The sequence below is a fragment of the Astyanax mexicanus genome, chromosome 19 (assembly GCF_023375975.1).
Source record: "Astyanax mexicanus isolate ESR-SI-001 chromosome 19, AstMex3_surface, whole genome shotgun sequence".
In the NCBI taxonomy this organism is placed as follows: domain Eukaryota; kingdom Metazoa; phylum Chordata; class Actinopteri; order Characiformes; family Acestrorhamphidae; genus Astyanax; species Astyanax mexicanus.
Window position 1 is genome coordinate 15,171,771 of NC_064426.1, and position 22,143 is coordinate 15,193,913.

At 36.7% G+C, this 22,143-nt stretch overlaps 2 protein-coding genes across 2 annotated transcripts; both read left to right on the forward strand.

Moving 5' to 3' along the window:
* The first annotated feature begins 2,479 nt into the window (after positions 1-2,479).
* Positions 2,480-9,574, forward strand: mylpfa (myosin light chain, phosphorylatable, fast skeletal muscle a). The gene is made up of 7 exons (XM_007235349.4): positions 2,480-2,628; positions 3,318-3,413; positions 7,088-7,163; positions 7,338-7,442; positions 7,555-7,633; positions 7,717-7,765; positions 8,585-9,574. Exons 1-7 carry the CDS (start codon positions 2,626-2,628, stop codon positions 8,684-8,686), a joined length of 510 nt encoding a protein of 169 aa, XP_007235411.1. The 5' UTR covers positions 2,480-2,625; the 3' UTR covers positions 8,687-9,574.
* A 4,062-nt stretch (positions 9,575-13,636) lies between these two features.
* On the forward strand, positions 13,637-21,291 carry cd2bp2 (CD2 (cytoplasmic tail) binding protein 2). The gene is made up of 7 exons (XM_007235350.3): positions 13,637-13,718; positions 14,842-14,917; positions 16,119-16,251; positions 16,861-17,018; positions 18,093-18,678; positions 19,797-19,882; positions 20,999-21,291. The coding sequence occupies exons 2-7, from the start codon at positions 14,843-14,845 to the stop codon at positions 21,107-21,109; spliced, it is 1,149 nt and encodes a 382-aa protein (XP_007235412.2). The 5' UTR covers positions 13,637-13,718; position 14,842; the 3' UTR covers positions 21,110-21,291.
* Positions 21,292-22,143: the final 852 nt, after the last annotated feature.

Genomic DNA, 22,143 nt, shown 5'->3' on the forward strand with positions numbered 1-22,143 from the left:
GACTGAGCAAGATAGATAGAAAGAGTGAGAGACACTTTGAGAGAGAGGCAGAGAGACAGTCTCTGGATAAGGAGTGGGACTGTGGGGGGATCATTGGTCATCTCTATACTGGGAAGGGTATTAAAACCTATTTTTGATTGGAGCCGACAGCAGAACTAAAAGCTCTGGTGCAGAAGGCTCTTGCAGACTCTCTATTTAGAAAGATTTACCGATTTCTCTCCTCAATCACAGCAGATTAACCTCATGAAATATATACACTATATGAAAAAGTATTGGGACGCCTGTTCATTCATTGTTTTTCCCAAAATTAAGGGCATTAAAAAGAGTTTATAAGGCTTCTGTTGTTATAATTGTCCCTACTCTCCAGAGAGGAATTTCTACTAGATTTAAGAGCATTGCTGTGAGGATTCGATTGCATTCAGCAACAAGAGAATTAGTGAGGTCACAGCTTTGGATGATTCCCACCCCACCTCATCCAAAAAGTACTGGAAGAAGCAACATCATTCCAGAGAACACAGGTCCACTGCTCCGCAGCTCAGTGCTGGGGGGATTTACCTGTCTAGACAAAAGATTTGCATTTATTGGCTCAAGAGATTCCCATTCGATTGGAAATAAAAACAATTCTCTACAGAGGCTAGACAATCTGTGTAAGCTAAAGGTGCAACCTAATGTAGCTGAATGTATTTATTAGAAGTGATGAAAAATCACTTAGACACAAAGAAAGCAAGCAAAGATAAGATAGTACAACATAGACAAAACACAAAGAATGACAGACACAGGAAACAACAAACAATTATGACAAAACTTACTATACATAAACAAGTGTACAAATGTTCACAAACCAAAAATATACAGTAAATATAAAAACACTAATGGGTCCTATTCTAGCTTCCTTATCTTTAGGCAAGACATCAACGGCATAGTTCGATTTAGTTGTGTGTCAGTGTGTCTTTGCTATCATAACGGTGGGAAAAGTACACATTGCGCACCAAAGGTATGTACTAATTCTCCTTATTAATCATGGGTGTGTTTTTGACATAATGTTAAATAAATCATTCAGCACTTGCCATTTCGCGACTTTGGCGTATTGGAATGTTTATGGTGCAGCGCTTCTGTGCTTCTCATCCAAGGAAACTGACCTGCTCATTTCATGCTGTAATTAAAACAGCAACAATATTTTATTGTATTCTCTTTATTTTTGCTGGGTTTGTGCACTGCTAAGTGTCCTTGTGTATGTGTAATGAGCGGGGGTGACCCTGCACCTGCGTTGGCAAGAAAGGAATGAATGTCAAACACATGACTGTTGTCAGGGTTTTAATCAGTCAGGACTCACCTGTGTTTTCCATTGCCAAGATAGCAACATGCAAGAAATCTACCTAAACACACCTCATTTCCACTACTTTTTACGATTTATACATAAGATCCATCGCTATTTAAGGGCGCAGATGCAAGGTGTGACAATAGACTATTGCCAGGGTTTAAGAAAGCAATGAACATCATGATGCGTCTTGCGCAGGGTGTAAGATAGAGCCCAGTGTATACAAACAATTTAACAACTTAGATCATACTCTGCTTAAAAATTCTTTCAGTTTTAAATAGCTTTCTTTTTAAACTAAGCACATTACGTAGTACACTGGCCTGTACACTGACATGTCTCTGTACACTGACCAGTACACTGACTAGTCCTTGTACACTGACCAGTTCATTGACAATGCATAAGATGTAGAGACCAGGAACTAAATAGTTGTATTGTTACTATAAAAATGATCTATATCATCTATATAAACCAGTTTAAGCCTTTATATATTCGTACAGACTGAGACCTGCTGCTTACCGATCAGATTCCCCTTTTTCTGATGAAACACTGATATATGTTACCAGCATATTTCTCAATAAAAACACAACATATTGAACTACAGTAGATACTTCCAATACACAACTATCTTCTAATGCTCATATTAAACTCTATTTCAGGCAGTGCTCTGAGGTGAGTGTATGAATGTCAGGATATACATTTGGGCAGTTAGATTCGGTATGTTGGCCTTTCAGGGTAAAAATACGAACTCATATTAGTCTGCAAAGCCGAGGACATTAAACGTAGTGTCATTAAAAGGAAAAGCACACATTGCATCCTTAAAATACAGGCTAGACCAATTTGGCCTACAGCAAAGCGATGGAGAGATGGATGGACCGAGTGGGGGGTCAGTAGGGGTCAGTAAGTGGATTGTGTGGACAGTTACCCAACTTGTTATGTCCATATTAGTCCATGTGGGACGGCTACTACATCTCTGGAGTATCAGATTCACCCCATTCCAAGACACACGGCTATTTCGGAGTGGCCGTAAGGTGATAGCATCCCTCTGTCTGTCTCTTCATCACCCCCCCCCCAACACACACATACACACATGCATACACATACACATCCCAGACCCCCCCTAAAAAAAATCACTCCTTCCATCTTTCTGCTTCTGAGTGTCCATCATTTCTCCCACGCCAAACTTAAGGCTGCTGCTATAATTAGTGGCGGGTGGGAGGTATATAAGCCCCCAGTGAAGAAACCAAACTGCGGCTTCACACACTCTTCTCTTCTTCGAGGCTCTTACACTTCACACATACCGTCTCATAATGGTAAGTAGCAACCGTACCTGACCGGGCCTTGAACACACACCTGAGCACTGAACACAGCAGGAGTGCACCTGGAGCTCCACCTGATTGGACAGTGGTGCTTACCTAATGGGTTACAGCTTCTTGGATGGGTTGTTCGTATCTATGGACCTACAGCTCCGTAACTTGGATGCGATGGAGTGTCCTCTAGGAACTTTCCTGTGGGAGGGATGTTGACTCCGTTTAGATGAATCGGATCAAATTTGAGTAAATTGGGGAATTGTTCAGCAGCACTGAACAAATGTTGAGAATTGTAGTAAAAAAATTGTTTATATGGGCAGAAAATCTATTCAAATAATATATATATATTTTTTAGTACATAATAAATTCAGTTTCTGTCCTTAAAAATTTAAAAAGTAAATAAGATTAACAAAGCCTTGGAACATCTGTACAAATTGATTGTTTTTAGCTGATGTTATTAATTTAAATAAGTAATTTAATATTTTACTGCTAAAAACATACTTTTTATTGTATGTGTATGTATACGTCTTTTGCACATAATTGTGTTTGAATCAAAAAGTAATATTTCACATACATTATTCCACACTTTAAGTCATCTATTGGATGCTGTTCTGTATGAACCATCTACTGAGTGTGTGTTGTACAGAGAACACGTATGTGTTGTGCTAAATGCTGTCTGTGCTCACCTTTAGGCACCCAAGAAGGCCAAGAGGAGGGCAGGAGGAGGAGAGGGTTCCTCCAACGTCTTCTCCATGTTCGAGCAGAGCCAGATCCAGGAGTACAAAGAGGTGATGATGATTACAGCCCATACATCAGTTTAACACCAGACGCCAACCCGCCGCCACACATCAACACACGGGGGCTTCAGGCAGCCTCGCAATTTACAGCAGTTAGTTATGATCATGCAGCTCAGCAGATGAAAAACTCGCTGTGTTTTATCTGAGAAACAGCACAGAACATAAATACAACATACACAGAGAGACAGATACTGTCTGACAATAAAAAAAAGATGTGATTAGGAGTTCAGTGTTTAGTCAGTTTTCAAAAAGATGAGTATGACAAACCGCAAACCAATCTTTGATCCAATTTAATCTGTGAAACTGCAGATATATCATTCATTATTTAATACGTATCATGAGAATATACAAAAAATATGTAATTAGTCTTTACTATTAATTATTTAGTTTTTACTATGAGTTGTTCAGTATATACTCTGAAATTCTTGGTATCCACGACAATTTACCCAGTATCTAGTATGAATTGTTCAGTATCAACTATGGACCATTGCATGTCTACTATGGATTTTTTTATATCCACAGTAAATTATTTAGCATCTATTATGAAATTCTTGGTATTCACTACAATATACCCAGTATCCCTTATGAATTGTCCAGTATCTACCATGGACTATTCCATACCTACTACAGATTATTTAATATCCACAATAAATTATTCAGCATCTACTATGAATCATTTAGCATCTGCTATAAGTTAGATTGTATATTTTTATTAATGTTTCTATATTCGCTATAAATTATTCAGTATTTAGAACCTACCATATATTATTTAGTAACTACTATGCAATGTTTAGTATCTACTATGAAGTAATCAGTTTGGTCAATTAATTATTCAGCATGAGTTGTAAAATATTTCATATCTTCTTTAAATTATTCTGTATCCACCATTAATTATTCAATATCTACTATGAATTGTTTACTATGCACCGTTAATTATTCAGTATCTATAGGGAATGATTCACTAAATTCTATAAATTAAATGAATTTGTTGAATTTCTATTGGTCAATTCATCAAGAAATGATGACAAAATGTAAGAAAAAGTTTGTGTGTTCAAATTATGTAGTGAACTAAAAATCGACTAAAATAAGAAATCTTGTTTTATTGGACAGTGATGATATACTACGTATTTTTTCACTATCCACTATGAATTATTCAGTATCTATGCAACATATAGACCTTTAGAGCAAGTTTTGCAGATGGCTATGTTAAGTTTAGTCTTGGACTTCATGGAATTATGAATATAGGGTTAAGTTTCTATAAACATTCAGTTTATTTATCCTAGCAACAGCTGGGCGAAGCTTGGACAGGTTCTTTGTCGCTCATCCAGGCGTCAGAATGAGCTTCCCTCCAAAAGGAAAGAAAGACCACATCTATTTTTAGCTGATTTGGTACATCATTAAAGCAGATGGAATTATGGCAGTGCTCGCTTGCTCACACACACACACACACACACACAGCTGAATCAACAGGAATGACTTGATCCCTCTCACTCTCTCTCTCTCTCTCTCTCTTTCGTTAATAAAAACAGGAATGTCATTAGCTGAGCCTCCTGAAATGTCCCTCACCCTCTCCAGCTCTCATCTGTTCCTTCACTCCTCCTCTCCATCCCTTCCAAATCCCCCAGGGCAGCAGCTGAGGGGCTTTAGTGCATGACTGAGAGAAAGAGGGAGACAAATTAGTGATGCCTGGATAGGAAATGAGGAGACAAAGAAGGGCGAGAGAGGAGAGGCAGACTAAACGAGTGACACACAGCTAAAGAGAGATTAAAGGACAATGAAAGAGGAGAGGCCTGATCTGGTTATCTATTTAAAGAAGGTTTTAACGTTAATTTAAACATATTAATGTCACAGACAACAGTAAAGAAAGCTACAGTAGATGATATATTATCATTATTGTACAGAATTACATCACAATACCTTTCTGTTAGTGTGTGTGATGGAATACCTAAGGCTTTTAATAAACTTTAAAGCACAGAATACAAAAGAGAGTAAGAAGTGGAGTAACTACATTAACTGTACAGTGCCAAACTGATAGCTGAATATACACTATGTTTTATATTTATCATTTTTTTCATTTATTTCTTTTTACACAGCTATATTAGACTTTAAAGCTTAGTATCCCATCCCAAATACAGTGACTACAATGCAAACGTAAAGCTGACTTCAGCTGACTTTTATTACGGTAAAAAAGTTTATGATAAACTTTTTTTTTTACCTTTTTTAGCTTTGTGCTCTAAATAAACTTGACTGCTAAATATCCGTTGAAATTTACTGCCCTTAGGCAACAAACCACTTTATATTATTTATATTATTATTATACTTTCTTATATCTTTTTTGCCACAAAATATCACAAAACACTACTTTTTTGTTTACTAAACAGTGTTTTTTTTTTCATTTGTTGCCTCTTTTGTGGGAGAATAGTGATAAAGCAGAGATGGTTATTATTGTCCTTCCGAAATAATCCATGCAATAGAGGGTTAAGTGAGCTCAAAGCTTTAACAAGTAAAAAAATAATGGTTGGATATGAGTTTATTAAAAATATGCTCTTGATTTTACAGTGATGTTATATTGCCCTGTTTTTTTTATCCACAAATATTCTGAATTAACCCCTGCATTTTCTCAACACCCCTCCAGTCTGGCTTGTACTGGTTATGAATAGAGGTTTAAGCAGACAGTAAGATGTCTATTAGATGTTTAGATGGTGGATGTTAGTTTTCAGTGCGATTTCAGTAGATCTGTTTAGCAGGGACAGAGAAACAGATGAAGGATAATAAGATAAAGTGTGTGTGTGTGTGTGTGTGTGTGTGTGTGTTAGCGAGAGTGAGAGTGCTGGGGGTTAAGGAGTAATCTAGCTGTGGAATCTCTTATGGTGAGCCAAGGCCAGAGTGTAAGTGTGTGTGTGTGAGCTAAGTTCGGAGAGACTCTGAGACGTCCTAAGGAGCATGTGTGTAAGCGATACTGACGTTAAGGAGATGCAGTGTGACAGTCTGGACTGATCTGACACACTGCGCTGACTGACAGATACAGGGGACGGGGTGTTTGAGTGTAAAGGAGATGAAGGAAGGGGGCGCAGCTGTTGGCATAAGTTCAAGTGCGGCAGGTCACCTAGAGTTTAATTACAGCTGGAAAAAAGGCCTCAGAGGGAACCACAAGGTTGTTTTTTTAACTAATATTGTATTGTAATAATATTATACATATATATTATGTATAATATTGTAATATAATATTTTAAACTAAAACAAATTTGGTACATGTTTTAACACATACACTACATGCATATAATACAACAAATCAAAGTTTTTATTCTGTGTTATTCTATAATAACAATAAAACTAATCATTCTATAGTGCTTAAACCAATAACACCCAATCAGATCCATTGTTTGCTTTAAATCTATTGCTTCTAATTTTATATAACATCCTAGTCTTTGAGGCCACCATCCTTTGAAATCTATTTGTGCAACATAACAGCTAATTCCTTGCATTACTGTGCAGCAATAGCACCCTCTATGCTTCCTGTAGTGTATTACAGTCTGTCACGATGGGTGTGTGGATCTTATGAACACTATAGAGCGTTATAGAGCTAGAGATCCCTGTTCACTTTCTATAGTGTATTACAGTCTGTCAGAATATTAAATCAATATCTTTATCTTTTAAACTTTCAGGCTTTCACAATCATTGACCAGAACAGAGACGGTATCATCAGCAAGGACGACCTGAGGGACGTATTGGCCTCAATGGGTATGATATGTTTGTTATTACATATTTTACTTACTTTATTAATATTTTTTATGAAAGCTCCACTCACTGGGAACTTCATTAGAAACATTTATACTTTGGTTTCCACTTACTGGCCACTTCATTAGAAACATTAACTCCTACCTTTACTGATTGTGACACTCCCTCTGTATTTAGGTCAGCTGAATGTGAAGAATGAGGAGCTGGAGGCCATGGTCAAGGAGGCTAGCGGCCCAATCAACTTCACCGTCTTCCTCACCATGTTCGGAGAGAAGCTGAAGGGTAAGACAGCAGCTTTTTGTTCACAAATCTTCCCATAAATCTCTCTAGCAATAATACTGCTGTACAGTTTTACAGGTTTTTGTGTAATTCGGCATCTCCCTGTCTCGCTCAGGTGCTGATCCCGAGGACGTCATCCTGACCGCTTTCAAGGTGCTGGACCCAGAGGGAACAGGCAGCATTAAGAAGACTTTGTGAGTATACTATTTACTTTGTTTCTCTCTTTTTTCCATTCTGGTTCTGTGACAATTGTAACCCCTCTTTTATTCCTCTACAGCCTGGAGGAGCTCTTGTCCACCCAGTGCGACAGGTTCACCCCTGAGGAGGTGAGCTCATCATATTGACCTTCATACTAAATAAGATAACATTAGTAAATGTGTGTCTTGAATTTTAGTTTTGCACTGCAGTTTCAGGGCTAAAGTTTACTATATGAACAAACGTTTTGGGACATCTAGACGATTCAAAATCAAGGATATTAAAAAAAAGAGTTCAGGATATTGGATAATCGATCACTACCCCACTTTATGCCCAACTCTCTGTCAATCGCCCTAGAGAAATAAGTTCCAAAATTTCTAAAGTATGAATTCAATGCATTCTTTAGAAGCGGTGTCCTATATGTCCAACATTTAAGAATCTTGGCTGATCAACTATGAAAGGGGATCTTTCTTATGGCATAACATAAGCCATTTTCCAATAAAGAACAAATCAATAAACAGTTAAACATTCAAATGGTTCCTAGAGTTGTAATACTGCTATATAGAGCATTTGTCTTTGCTAAAGAACCTTTGAACAATCCTATATTATAAGTAAAATGTTACGTAGACTCAATTTTCTATCAAACTACCATTTTTAATGCATGTGTGCTCCCTCTTCATCTACCCCACTTAACTAGATATGGCTACTGTAATGTAATTGGTAAGGTAAACATTTGCAGATTATTCCTGCTTATTTTTTATTGCAATAAAAAAAGTAATATTTTGGGGATAAGCATCTTGTGTAACAATTGCAAAACAACTTGACTTACCAGGCTAACCACTGCTAAAAGAGCCAACCAGATGCATTTGCTAGTTTAAAGGCTAACGTATTTAAGAGCTCGGTTTTGTAAATTCACTTTAACTCATTTGTGCTTCCTCTTCACCTCTCAGATTAAGAACCTGTGGACCGCCTTCCCCCCAGATGTGGCTGGCAACGTGGACTACAAGAACATCTGCTACGTCATCACACACGGAGAGGAGAAGGAGGAGTAAAGACGGGATGAAAGGAACAGCGCGGAGAACAGGAAGATGAAGCGATGACCCGCCGTCCCTCACTGCTCTGTCCTGCCAGTCTGTCCTCTGTCCCTCTTTTCTTTCCTTTCCTTTCTTTTGTTAATCACCAGCACTTGTTCCCTCTGTGTCTCCTCTTCACACACTCCTCCAGAAAAGACTCGTCTCCTAGAGACTCCAAGAAGAAGAGCGGAGAGGCTAATGTCTGTGGTGTCCGTCAGTGGGGAAAACGGGGTTGTTTTCAATAAAATGTTACAATCTTTTAACATCATCTCCATTTCTCCTTCTAGCTCTCTCTCTGTCTCTCTCTCTTGCTCACCACTCATTTCTCCTCTTTCCAACCTTTTCTACCTTCATACCTCTACACTCACTGTTAGGTGTCTCTTTCCAGCCTAGGCTGCAACAGCTAATTAGGTAGATCTGAAAGAGTTTGTTGTGCTCGTATTCTTATGTTCTCGCTCTGGGGAATGCAAAACCAAATGGAGGGATCTCTTTCTACAATAGAGGAATCCAGAGACCCCCGTGTTGTGCTCCAGACCCTGGTGCTCTTCCTTCAGCAGTAGAAAACAAATCTAAAACATCAAAACGCATGAGGATAAGAAAAGGAATGGCACCATGAGAAAGCTCCGCCTCCTAAAAGTGATGGCAGACTTTTCACTGAGGGAGAAAGAGAGAAAGATGAAAACCCTGAAGAGGAATGGAGAGCGGCGACAGAAAGAACCCATTTCCGTCTTCTCTCCCCCTCTCCACTCCTCTGTTCCCCATGTATTTTGTGCTGTCCTCACCTGGGCTTCGCTTTGCTCTGTCACCAACTCTTCTGTAACCAATAAAAAGAGAGAATCTGTGAATAAAGCAATCTTATCTTTCGTACCTCTGCGTCTGTCCATACTGGCTAATTTACAGGGAGTAGCGGCTGAGGTCTGTTGATTAGGTATGAAGTATTGGGTGAGGAGATCTGAAGAACAACTGCAGTATCTCCATCCACGTTTATAGACATTTCCAGACTTTACAAATCCAAAAATGCCAGCTCAAGCTGGTCAAGCTGATTGACCAATTTAGTTCTTGACCAGCACAGAGTATTTTTTTGTTTGGGTTTGATGGTTTAGCTGGTTAATGGCCAATAACTTGACCAGTATGACTGAAGTTGATCAACCATCATGACAAGCAGAACCAAGCATGACCATAATTGAATGCATCATTCACTATGCCACTCACAAGCTGGTTAATTTAGGGTATGTTTCCCCTGGAGGAACAGCTTTCAAACACCATCTCAGACCATCTGAAACCAGCTACCAGCAAATGCAGGTCTGCATTTGTAGCATGGTGTTTCTGGGAGAGGTGCAGCGAAAGTACAATAAACCTGGTGAAACAGAAACAAAGTGAGAACATACCACCCTGAAACAAGCTGAGCAAGGATTCCGGAAACACTTCTTTTATTTACAATAAAACTCTGGTCATTTGGAGTAACAGATCAGACCATTAACTTTAGTCAATTGTAACAAAAGTAACACATTGCAACAGACTGCAAAATAAAGTCAGTGGATATTATATAGAAATATTTCCAGCAACAGCTAAAATTCATGCATTTCCACAGAATTAATTTTGCAACATGTTGCATGACTTCATTTTAAGATGGCAACGCCCAGAAAACTACATCACTGTACTGTGTGTACAAACAGTGTTTTTTTTTATTAAACAATCAGTGCCCTTTTTTTGAAGTCTCAATGCTTACTTTTAAATAACAGGGCCATCAGAATTTTATTAATCAAGTTTTGAGCTAATTTGAGCTTGTTAATGGTGCAAAAATAGCGATTTCTTTATCTGGCCAACACTGTTACCCTATTGCTAACATTGTAAGCCTAAAAGTGCTGTATTTCGAAATGCTGGAGAGAATGGAGGTGGAATATTCAACAAAAAAGTTTGTACTTGTTATCATGTTTCATTACACCCCTAGTCAATTTTACACCAGATTTCTCCTTTAAGTCTGAGACATATAAGTCAAGCCCCTTTGAATACAATTTGTCACAAGATCTTAGTAGTGAGGGTGTGGCCCACAGAGCTCAGAGACTTTGCTTGTCAAATTGGCAGTAATCACAGTTTTTACATTTTATGGCAGATCCATAGAGTCATATCAGAGAATTTCAGAGCGCAAAATACCCACTGTAACAGGTTTGTTTGACTCCCAAGTGAAAAAGTTATGTGTTCATACAGACCGCATATAAGTCTATGGTCCATCGCAGCTCAAAAAAATGGTTATAGTTAATGTTCTTAGAACGTTCAATCTGTCAAGTTTTCAGAATGTTCTTAGAACATTTTTTTTTATTTAAATGTTCTGGTAACATCGCTGCAAACTTGTGTCAGCATTTTTAGTTTTAGGAATGTTTCTTTAAATTTTTCCATATTGTTAGTAGTTTCTCTAGCCACACCCAGGCTTGATTACCACCATACTCACCATTCTCAATTAAGAAATCACTTAAATAGAACCTGTCTGACAAAGTGAAGTAGACCAAAATATACTCAAAAGCTACACATCATGCCGTGATCCAAATAAATTCAGGAACAATTGAGAAAGTAATTGAGATCTATCAGTCTGTAAAAGTTCATAAAGCCATTTTCAAAGTTTTGGGACTCCAGTGAACCACAGTGGGAACCGTTATCCACAAATGGCAAAAACGTGGAACAGTGGTGAACCTTTCCACAAGTGCCAGCCAGCCAAAATTACTGCAAGAGTGCAGCGACAACTCATGCAAGAGGTCACATAAAGACCCCACAACAACATCCAAAGAACTGCAGACCTTATCTAAATATTATTTATTCTAGTTGTATTCTATTTTTCACATTTTATTAAGAATAAAGTAAGTTACAGAGACTCCTCCTAAACTCTTAATATGAGTAATAATGAGTTAAATGAAAAAAAAAAAGAATTATAGCTAAAAGAAACAGTGAAATATTAGGAAAAAAATGCCAGTTAGTAATGCCATTAGTGTGATTTTTATTTCAAAATAAAAGATGTAACTATGCAGCATATCTATGCAGTAACACCAGACTGAGACTGCCCCTGGAACTGCAAGTGTCTTTTAATTTTGTATTACTTATTTGGCATTTGTATTTTAATATCATAAACCATAATCACTGTAGAATATTGCAGTTTTATTTGTAGAGAAACGTGTTATTTACCTCAGAATATGACACTCAGCCTTCTCACATCACTGTCTGTGGGAGAGAGCACTGCTGTGGAGGAGAATATTATATAATTGATTAAATGTGTGGCTCAATAAGTGGTTATTCTTAAAATAACGTTTTAATTATGTTAAAATATAAATAGCTTTTCTACAGAAGCACTTACTGTTTCTACATCAAATAACACCGTGTATAATTTATACAAACTGACCTCTAGACTTCGCGATTTTAAAAGTGATCTGAGGTAAAATGCTTCCGCCCAGTGGTGGCTGGCGTGTACTGCAGCTTTGTGAAATAGCTCCAGTCCATTAGACCACTGCAGTCCTGTGTCATTCTGTACTGTAATCCTCGTATGCCCAGATTCGGGGTTCTGTGTCTAAAGGGTTTTTGCCTATGAGAAATAAGAATGAGCTTTTCAAAAACTCCTCTCTATCAAATTCTGTAGTAAATAATTGAATTTTTAATATAATAGACAAAAAAATCACTCCTGTTAATGGCACTCATTCCTGTTACTGGAACTCGCTCCTGTTACTTTCATTCCTGTCACTCAAAACATAAAAAGTAACAGGAATGAAAGTAAAAGGACTGAGTTTTTGGCATAGAATTAGCAAAAACATGAAAAATAGCTAAATGGCGGCTATGCTAATAGCATTTGGACACTAAGCACATTCTAGTGATTTTCCCAAAATATAAAATTTAAAATATAATTCATGTCATGTTGTAAATTCTGGAATGCAACATAACGAAACTGGAATGAAGCAAAACATTCAACATTCAAAACAAATGGATGAAGCAGGATTTAACCTGATTAAACACAATGTACTGACAGTCTTGTCTGTCTGTTCTGTGGAACAACAAGATGATCTATCAATAAATAACTGAGTAAACAGTAAAATAATAAAGGTGAAAAAATGTCCAATTTCTTGCAGTAAGGCTCTCTTAAACAGTAGTGTATGTTGTACTGCTAAAACTGATTTACGATTCACAGGAAAAAGTGCAGAATTTTTAAATAATTTTTCAATCTGACACCAAAACATTAGCATTGAGTAAACCCTTACAGAGTAAACTGAAAGATCTAATCATTTAGACTGTCTTGTTTGTAATCAATGACTAAAGAAATGTTCATTCTGTCTCTAACATGCTCACTGATATAAATACTTACCTCTGGGTCATGAACTGAGTGAAATTAAATCATTAGCTGCTTATCTATTATGTGTGACTGTTTGTACAAACTGTTTTGAGAAATGGCCACACTGTGGTGCAAATATTAATTCTGAAGAACTGCATCAAAAAGCTGTAAACTGTAATCTAAACCCTATACAGCTCTGGAAAAAAAATAAGAGACCACCTAATGATGATGTTTTTCTTTGATTTTACCAAATTGAAAACCTCTGGAATATAATCAAGAGGAAGATGGATGATCACAAGCCATCAAAACAAGCTGAACTGCTTGAATTTTTGCACCAGGAGTGACATAAAGTTATCCAAAAGCAGTGTTTAAGACTGGTGAAGAAGAACATGACATGATGCACGAAAAATGTGATTTTCTGCGAAGAAAAAATGCTCAAAATGACAATATTTTCATTTGGAATTTGGGAGAAATGTTGTCCGTGGTTTATAAAATTAAACCACAATGTTCATTTTACTCAAATCTATATACCTAGCAAAATCATAGAAACTGATTCAGAAGTTTCAGAGCTGTATAACAGTGTAAGTGGTGGTTGCGCGGTGTCTCCAGCAGGCGGCGCTGTGATAAACGGCTCTCAGCTGAAGGAGGCGGTGTTTCCGTCCTGCAGTTGAATGGCGCAGAGGGAAAATCAGCCACAGCATAAAGGTAAACAGCTCGATTTCTCCACTATAAACATCAGATTTACCCTCCGCTTTAACAAACGAGGGACCTGCACACTGCTGAAATGTGTTTACTGTCCGCAGACCACAACTTCTAAATTGTGACTTCTAAAAAGTCTAAATATCCTCTAATCCTGCAAACACAGGCCACTCAGTGACTGTAGCTTAGCATAGGCTGCTAATCACTCACACACTTACCTACACTCTCATTACTGATCTTATTAATATCAGCACTGAAAACAATGACGTTACTGCAAACTGTTACAGCGTACAGAGAGAGTGTCTACCTGTAACAATACAGCTAGATATATAATCCATATATCTAATAAACCCAATACATATAAAGTTAGTTGATTGTGACAATGTCTTTCTGTAATAAACTCATTAAAACATTAGAATAAACCCAAATAAACATAAAGCAAGTGAACAGTAAGAGAGTCTACATGTAAAACTCTGTATAATATTAGAATACTAAACCCAAATAAACATAAAGTCAGTGAGTGTGTCTACCTGTAAAACTCTATATAACATAAGAATAAACCCAAATAAACAAAGGCAGTGGTCATTATAAGTTTCTATCTATAATTATCTATATATAACATTAGAATATACCTAAATAAACAGTCAGTATTTAGTGAGTGTCTACCTGTAAATAAAATTATATAACATTAAAAAAACTCAAATAAACATAAAGTCAGTGGTCAGTGAGAGTGTCTACCTGTAAATAAAACTATATAACAATAGAATAAACTCAGATAAACATAAAGTCTGTGAACAGTGACCTGTAATTAACTCTATATATAGTATTAGAGTAAACTCAATAAACATAGTCAGTGTTCATTAGAATATCTACCTGTAATTAAATCTATATAGTATTAGAGTCAACCTAAGAAACATAAAGTCAGTGATCAGACACTGTATGGACTTGTATGGAGTTTCTCCAGCAACTCATCTGATTTACTTTAATGAAGGACTAGTTAGATAAACAAGGGGTTGGATAGAAACTGGGAATACAGCAATCTTTGTATTGATTATTAATGTATTTTGTCTAATGTTACTGTATTATGTGTATAACATACTCTTGAAATCTCTCTTAAACTTTATTCCAGAATGTCAAAAAGAAAAGTCACATTTGAGGATGGAGATGGAGAGTTCAGTTTGGATGATGAAGTTCCAAAGAAGAAGGTATGTTTATACTTGTCCATCAATCCTGTATGAAATGGCAACAGTTCGACAAGTAAATCAGACGAATCATCTAAGCAAATCATCACCCTCTTTAAGTTGTATATTGAGGTCTGTTTGTAGTTGCTGATCGTCTTTTGCCATCTGTATGCATTTATTTATGGGATAAAGAATGGTTGGGATAGACTTGTGTAAAAAGAAGGCAGGGCTAAATGTTGTAGGCTTAGTAGGCAGATACACAGTATATGTGAATACAGTGAAGGAAATAATTATTTGATCAATTGCTGATTTCGTAAGTTCGTAAGCCCACTGATAAATACATGAACGGTCTATAATTTTAACAGTAAAAGATAGAATATAAATAAAAAATAAAATCCAGAAATCACATTATACAAATGTATTTGCATTTTGCAGAGAGAAATAAGTATTTGATCCCTCTGGCAAACAAGACTTAATACTTGGTGGCAAAACACTTGTTGGCAAGCACAGCAGTCAGACATTTTTTGTAGTTATTGATGAAGTTTGCACACATGTCAGGAGGAATTTTAGTCCCGTCCTCTTTGCGGATCATCTCTAAATTATTAAGATTTTGATGCTGTTGCTTGGCAAATTGGAGCTTCAGCTCCCTCCATAAGTTTTCTTTGGAATTGGCTAGGGCACTCCATGACCTTGTTGCCTTGGCTGTATGTTTTGGGTCATTGTTGGGCTGCAAGACCCAGCCATGGCCTATGAATCATCCACAGGTGCCTTCTTGACCAGTGGGACTTTTCGGGCACTGCAACATTACAGCATAATGTTTTACCAATGGTATTGTTGGTGACTGTGATCCCTGCTGCCTTGAAATCATTAACAAGTTCCCCCGTGTAGTTTTAGGCTGATTTTTCACCATCCTCCTGAATACCACACAAGGTGAGATTTTGCTTGGAGCCCCGAACAATGTCGATTGACTATTGCACCAATAGCTGTCTCGTTCTCACCCATCATCTTACTTAAGGTATTGTAGCTCATTCCAGCCATGTGCAGGGCTATGATCTTGTCCCTGACATCCTTAGGAAGCTCTTTGGTCTTGCTCATGTTGTAGAGGTTAGAATCTGACTGATTTATTGAGTGTGTGGACAGTAGTAGTCTGTAGGGGTAGAAGTCACATTTAACAGCCACAAAGTGTACATATAATCTAATTGATACTCTGTCTGTTTTTGTGCAGATGTATGATGAGGTGAGTGGTCCAGGCTCCAGGTTCAAGGAGAAACACTCTCTGGACAGTGATGAGGAAGACGAGGGTGATGAGGCAGAAAATGGCGACAAATATAATATTCTCGCCAGTGATGATGTTGAAGGTAGGTGTTGTGCCTGTCAGGGTGTGTCCACTCTCTCTCTTAATATGTTCTCTTTTTCACGTGTGTTTACTGGTGTGTCAGTGTGGGAAGTGAGCTGAGGACATACTGTCATAATTCTATTCAGACACTTGTTGGGTGTTGTACAGATTCTAATTACTTCCTCTACTACTACTAACTGTAATAATAAAAAAGTAACTTTATAATGGGAGATCAATAATTCTCTTGATTCTAAGTGCATATATGAATCATATCTTAACTGCAATGCTTAAAATATAGAAGAAGCAATAAATTAGGAGGTGTTTTGATACTTGTGTTCATGTAGTGTATAATCTTATGCTCTATTGACTACCCCAAGTTGTGAACAGACAAAGACGTTCCAGAAGTGCCACAGTTGATAGAGGAAAAATACTACTAAAATGTTAATATAGTGATTTTATTTAGAATTACTTCTATTTAAACAGTACTATTTCTATTTGTAGTTGGTCAGTATATGAGTACTAATAATTTCCTTGATATTATAAATGTGCAAAGTGTATGAAATAATCGAAATGGCCCTAAGGGATGACTCTGCATTGATTGATGATTAATGATGTTTCTGTGTGGTTTTAGGTCAGGAAATGTCAACGATTGACTGTGATGAGGGAGTTCCCATCACTCCCTTTAATCTGCATGAGGAAATGCAGGAGGGGCACTTTGACTCGGAAGGGAATTACTTTATCAAAAAGGAAAATGACATCCGGGACAACTGGCTGGACAATATTGACTGGGTAAGCTTTCAGAGTTCATATAGCATGAGTTGGTGATGTATTTATAGCAAAGTGGGACATCAAATATTCTAAATACTAAAATTCATGGTCAAAATATATATACCACTTTTCACTCACAATTTTAGACTGATATGTAATTTGTAATAAAGAAGTATTAGCTTCTGGATGTTGGCTCACACAGTTCTACAAAGCATTCCGTAATGGGTATAGAACCTTTTTATCATGCTTATGTTCTTTACATTTTTAAATATAAAAATAAAATCTACATGTTCTGTCCAATTAAATCTTATACAATAATAACAATATTAAGAGATGGTAGTAATATAACTAAACCCCTACACTAAGGTACAATTCCTTACAGGGATTAAGCCTAGTCTTGGACTTTTACCATTGAAAGGAAAATATAATCTAGGACGAGGCTTAACCCTATTCTGTAAACTCCAACAAAATACTTTTTTTCCCCCAAAAAATGAATTTGTGTTATTTACATTTTACAACTTAATGTTTAAAATATTTTTTGTTTTTATTTTAGTAGTGTCAATAAGTAAAAAATATATCAGGTTAATCACGACAATGTCCTGTTATTAACTGCGATTAATTGCACTTGTTCTTTTTAAGATGCAAGTTTTTATAGTCGACATTTTAATGTAAATAAAAGAAGGAATGTAAGAAATGTAAATTACAATTATGTTCATATTAGTGGTGTCAAATAAAATAATAGTAAATACTTAATTAGGGACAAACTTGGTAGTGTAATTAATTGCGTTAAAAAAATTACATATTACTGATTCCAAATTAATAACAAGCATTAATGCTTTAACGTTTACTTTTATAAGCCCTATTTTATTTATATTACTATCTCTCAGTATTATTTAAATAAAGCTTAAATAGCCATATGTTTAGATATAATTAAAAAGGGCAAATATTTCTTATCGTAATATTTCTTACGAGAACTGCCAATTCTGTATTATATTTTATGTTAGTTTTATATTATTCTATATTAGTTCTATATTCTATATTATAGCACTTATATTCAATAATTTGTCTTTTTCACCGGTTTATGTTTCTGTGCAGGTGAAAATCAAAGAGCAGCCAGTGAAGAAGAAAAAGAAGGGTCTTTCTGCCAAAAGGAGACGAAGAGCTGGAGATGAGGACGAGGCGGAGGAGGAGAGACAGAGGGAAGAACAGCAGGGGAAGGAAGAAGAAGAGGAGGAGGAAGAAAAAGAGCCAGAGGAAGATCCGTTAGCTAAATACAGTCACTATCAGCTGACCGAAGCTGTGGTTGACCTTCTGCAGCCTGGAGAAACTGTTTCAGCAGCCCTGCGCAGGCTAGGGGGACTGGGTGGGCGGAAAAAGAAAGGACGACTGAGGGACGGAGTGAAAGAGGAGGAAGAAGAGACGACAAACAGAGACACTGAAAAGCTGGAGAAGCTGACGGCTCTGGCAGACAGACTGGTGGGTGTGGGGGAATATGAAATCTATCAGCAGACGTATGAAAAACTGGCCTACAAGATAAAGAACATGCAGAAAGGAGCGGCTCCAAAACGGCGTGAGAACAACAAGGAGGAGGAGGATGAGCTGGATATGTTCGGTGATGAGTTTGATGAGAAGCATGGAGCAGAAAAAGAGAAGACGGAGAACGAAGCGGATGATGACAAAGGTGTGGGGACAGTAACGTTTAATATTTATCTTAATCTTAAATCTTATTTCATTATAGCTTGGAGTTTGTTTAGTTAGATTTAGGTCATCAGTGTCAATCATATTTGCATTAGTTTCTTGGCATGAGTCACATTCGTGGACTTTAACCTGTTATGTGTTCTCTGCTCATTGCAGGGAACGGGTACTGAGATAGAGACAGGATGCAGAGACAGAGAGCTCTAAAACTGATAAATAATCTGAATATGCAGGAATACAAGAACTAGTGTGAATGTGTTATCTATTCCAGAGTAAAGAAGCAGTGTATATTTGGACAAAAAGAAACATTTTAATAATTCAGTCTGGAAAAAATGAGACCATGTCAAAATGACTAGTTATTAAGATTTTACTATTAATAAAAAAATAATATAGTTTTTTATTCTATAAATTACTGACATTTCTCCCAAATTCCAAATAAAAATATTGTTATTTAGAGCATTTATTTGCAGAAAATGAGAAACGGGCGAAATGACGAAAAAGATAGTAGTACTTTCAGACCTCAAATAATGCAAAGAAAACCAGTTCATAATTCATTTAGAAACAACAATGCTAATGTTTTAAGAGTTCAGAAATAAATATTTGGTGGAATAACACTGGTTTTTAACCACAGTTTTCATGTGTCTTAGCATGCTCTCCAGCAGTCTTACACACTGCTTTTGGGTGACCTTAATCTGCTCCTTGTGTAAAAATGCCTGCAGGTTAACTTTGTTTTTTGGCTTGTGACTATCCATCTTCCTCTTGATAACATTCCAAATATTTTTAATGGGGTTTGCGTCTGAAGAGCATTGTTGTTTCAAAATTATTATAAAAATTGTTTTCTTTGCATTATTCAAGGTCTGAATGAGGTTAGATATTGGTGGTTATTCCAGACAGAGTTAATATTGCTTTACTGTGTCTGTAGCTGCTCTAAGTTATTGTTTAAGTGGTTAAATTGTGTTCATAATGATTGGTTTAAAACAAAACTTTTGGCGAAAGCATGCAAAACCATTTAAATTGGCTTAAAACAATTTTGAATTTTGTTAATGAATATAAATGTGGATTTTGTTTTGTGAGGCTGTTTCTAATGTTGCGTTTTCTTTACAGTGAGTGACGAGGTGATGTGGGAGTATAAATGGGAGAACCAAGAAAACTCTGAACTGTACGGACCGTTCAGCAGCCAGCAGATGCAGGTCAGAATCTTCTAGATGCACCAAAATACACCCCGCCCAAAATAACAGCTCAAACTTACTTTAACCCTTTGGTCCCAACAGAACACAGACTCATATAAATATATGTATTTATTAAGGCACAGCTCAGAATGCTTCACGGTGAAAAGCATTTACATGTCAAATGTCATGGCACAGGAACTAGTATTGTGTCCCATCCCTTTTACCATGTCTATGGAGACTAAAGAATGGTGATTAAAGAATCCCAAGTCTTCCCCTGAGATAAAACTTCACAATTTAGATAGCAGTAGGGATAGCGGTATACACCCACACACAATACAAATATCATTGTTCAGGAATAAATCAAACAAATAGATTAAAAAGGTTAAATGAGACAAAAACTGGGAATGAACAAAAAATATATAAATGATTAGCTACAATAAATAAAGGTTGACCAGTTGTGTGCTACACTCTTAAGAAACAAGGGGTTCATACTGACACAGAAAATGATATCTTAACTCATAATAATTGATTTCCTTTGTGTATAAAGAACCATTTAAATGTTCTTTGTAAAGATTGGAGTTTTTTTTTTTTTTTTCAAGTTAATTCGATTAATTGAATTACTGTTTTAATGCGGTTTTCAAAATGGGATAATCGAGACATACAGGATTACATCCTTACATATAAAACCTAAAACGTGCACTTCACTTCACGTGAACTTGTAAAAAATGCTGTGGCAGTCATTTCCTTAACTAAAATATAGGTATTTGTTGAATGTAAAAGCTGCTTGTGAGGTTGGAAGTAGAAGCTTGCTATTCTTTAAAAATTACCTAAATTAAAAACTTGTTTGATATTGGTTTAATACAAGTTTTATTGTGTTTTCACTGTTTCAGCTTCCTTGAAAATAAATTAAAAAAAAACTTTAACTATAAATAGTGCTGTTTGTTAATATTTTGGCAAATCTACAAATAAACAAAAACTGAATAAAGCTCTCTTTTTTCCATTGTTATGTAAGAATAAAAAAAAATCATATTTCTATAGGTGTAGGAGACACTATAGCCAATTTCATCATGTACCCCTACCATATAAAAATAATAAATGTTATTCATGTTTGGTTCTCTTTTTTCCTCTTTTCTCCAGGACTGGGTGGATCAGGGATACTTTAAGGATGGCGTTTACTGCAGGCGGATCGACCAGGAGGGTGCACAGTTCTACAACTCCAAAAGACTGGACTTTGAACTCTATACGTGATTTAAGAACATATTTTAAACCCTACTTCCACATTTTCCACATTTGTCTTCTTTGAAAGAGCTTTTCTGAATCAGCGTTTGTTCAGTGTTCCTCTGAAACCCTGATTAAATGTGTCTCTATCTGTTTGATACCTGATCATGAACATTTGTTTTAAAATAAAGATTTGGGGGACTCAAAAAAAATCTTTTTTTTTTCTTTTTCATTTTTCTTTATACGTTATACTTATACATGTACAGGGGTTGGAATAAAACTGAAACACCTGGTTTTAGACCACAAAAATGTATTGTCCCTACGGACAGTTCTGGTGGAAACAGGAGAATTGAGGTGCACATTGAATTCTGCCGTGATTTGGGCAGCCGTGGTTTTATGTTATTTGGATACAATCCGGGTTAGCCCCCGAACATCCCTTTCAGACAGCTTGCTCTTGCATCCACAGTTAAACCTGTTGGATGTGGTTGGTCCTTCTTGGTGGTATGCTGACATTACCCTGGATACTGTGACTCTTGATACATCACAAAGACTTGCTGTCTTGGTCACAGATGTGCCAGCAAGACGTGCACCAACAATTTGTCCACTTTTGAACTCTGGTATGTCGCCCATAATGTTGTGTGCATTGCAATATTTTGAGCACAACTGTGCTCTTCTCCTGCTAACTGAACCTTCACACTCTGCTCTTACTGGTGCAATGTGCAATTAATGAAGATTGGCCTCCAGGCTGCTCCAATTTAGCCATGAAACCTCCCACACTAAAATGACAGGTAGTTCTTGTAAGAAATGCTTATAAAATTTACCTTACAGTGCTTTATTACACCAAACCCTTATGAATACAATGAATAATGCCCAGCCATACAGTGCCTTAAAGTATATATCCCCTTGTACTCTCCACATCATTTCACATTATACCAACAAAATGTATTATATTGGGGTTGTGTGTGATAGACCAACAAAATGTAGCATCTAATTGTAAAAAAAAAATTATGTATGGTTTTTAAAAGTCAAAGTGGAAGGTCTGCATTTGTATTCAGCTCCTCTGG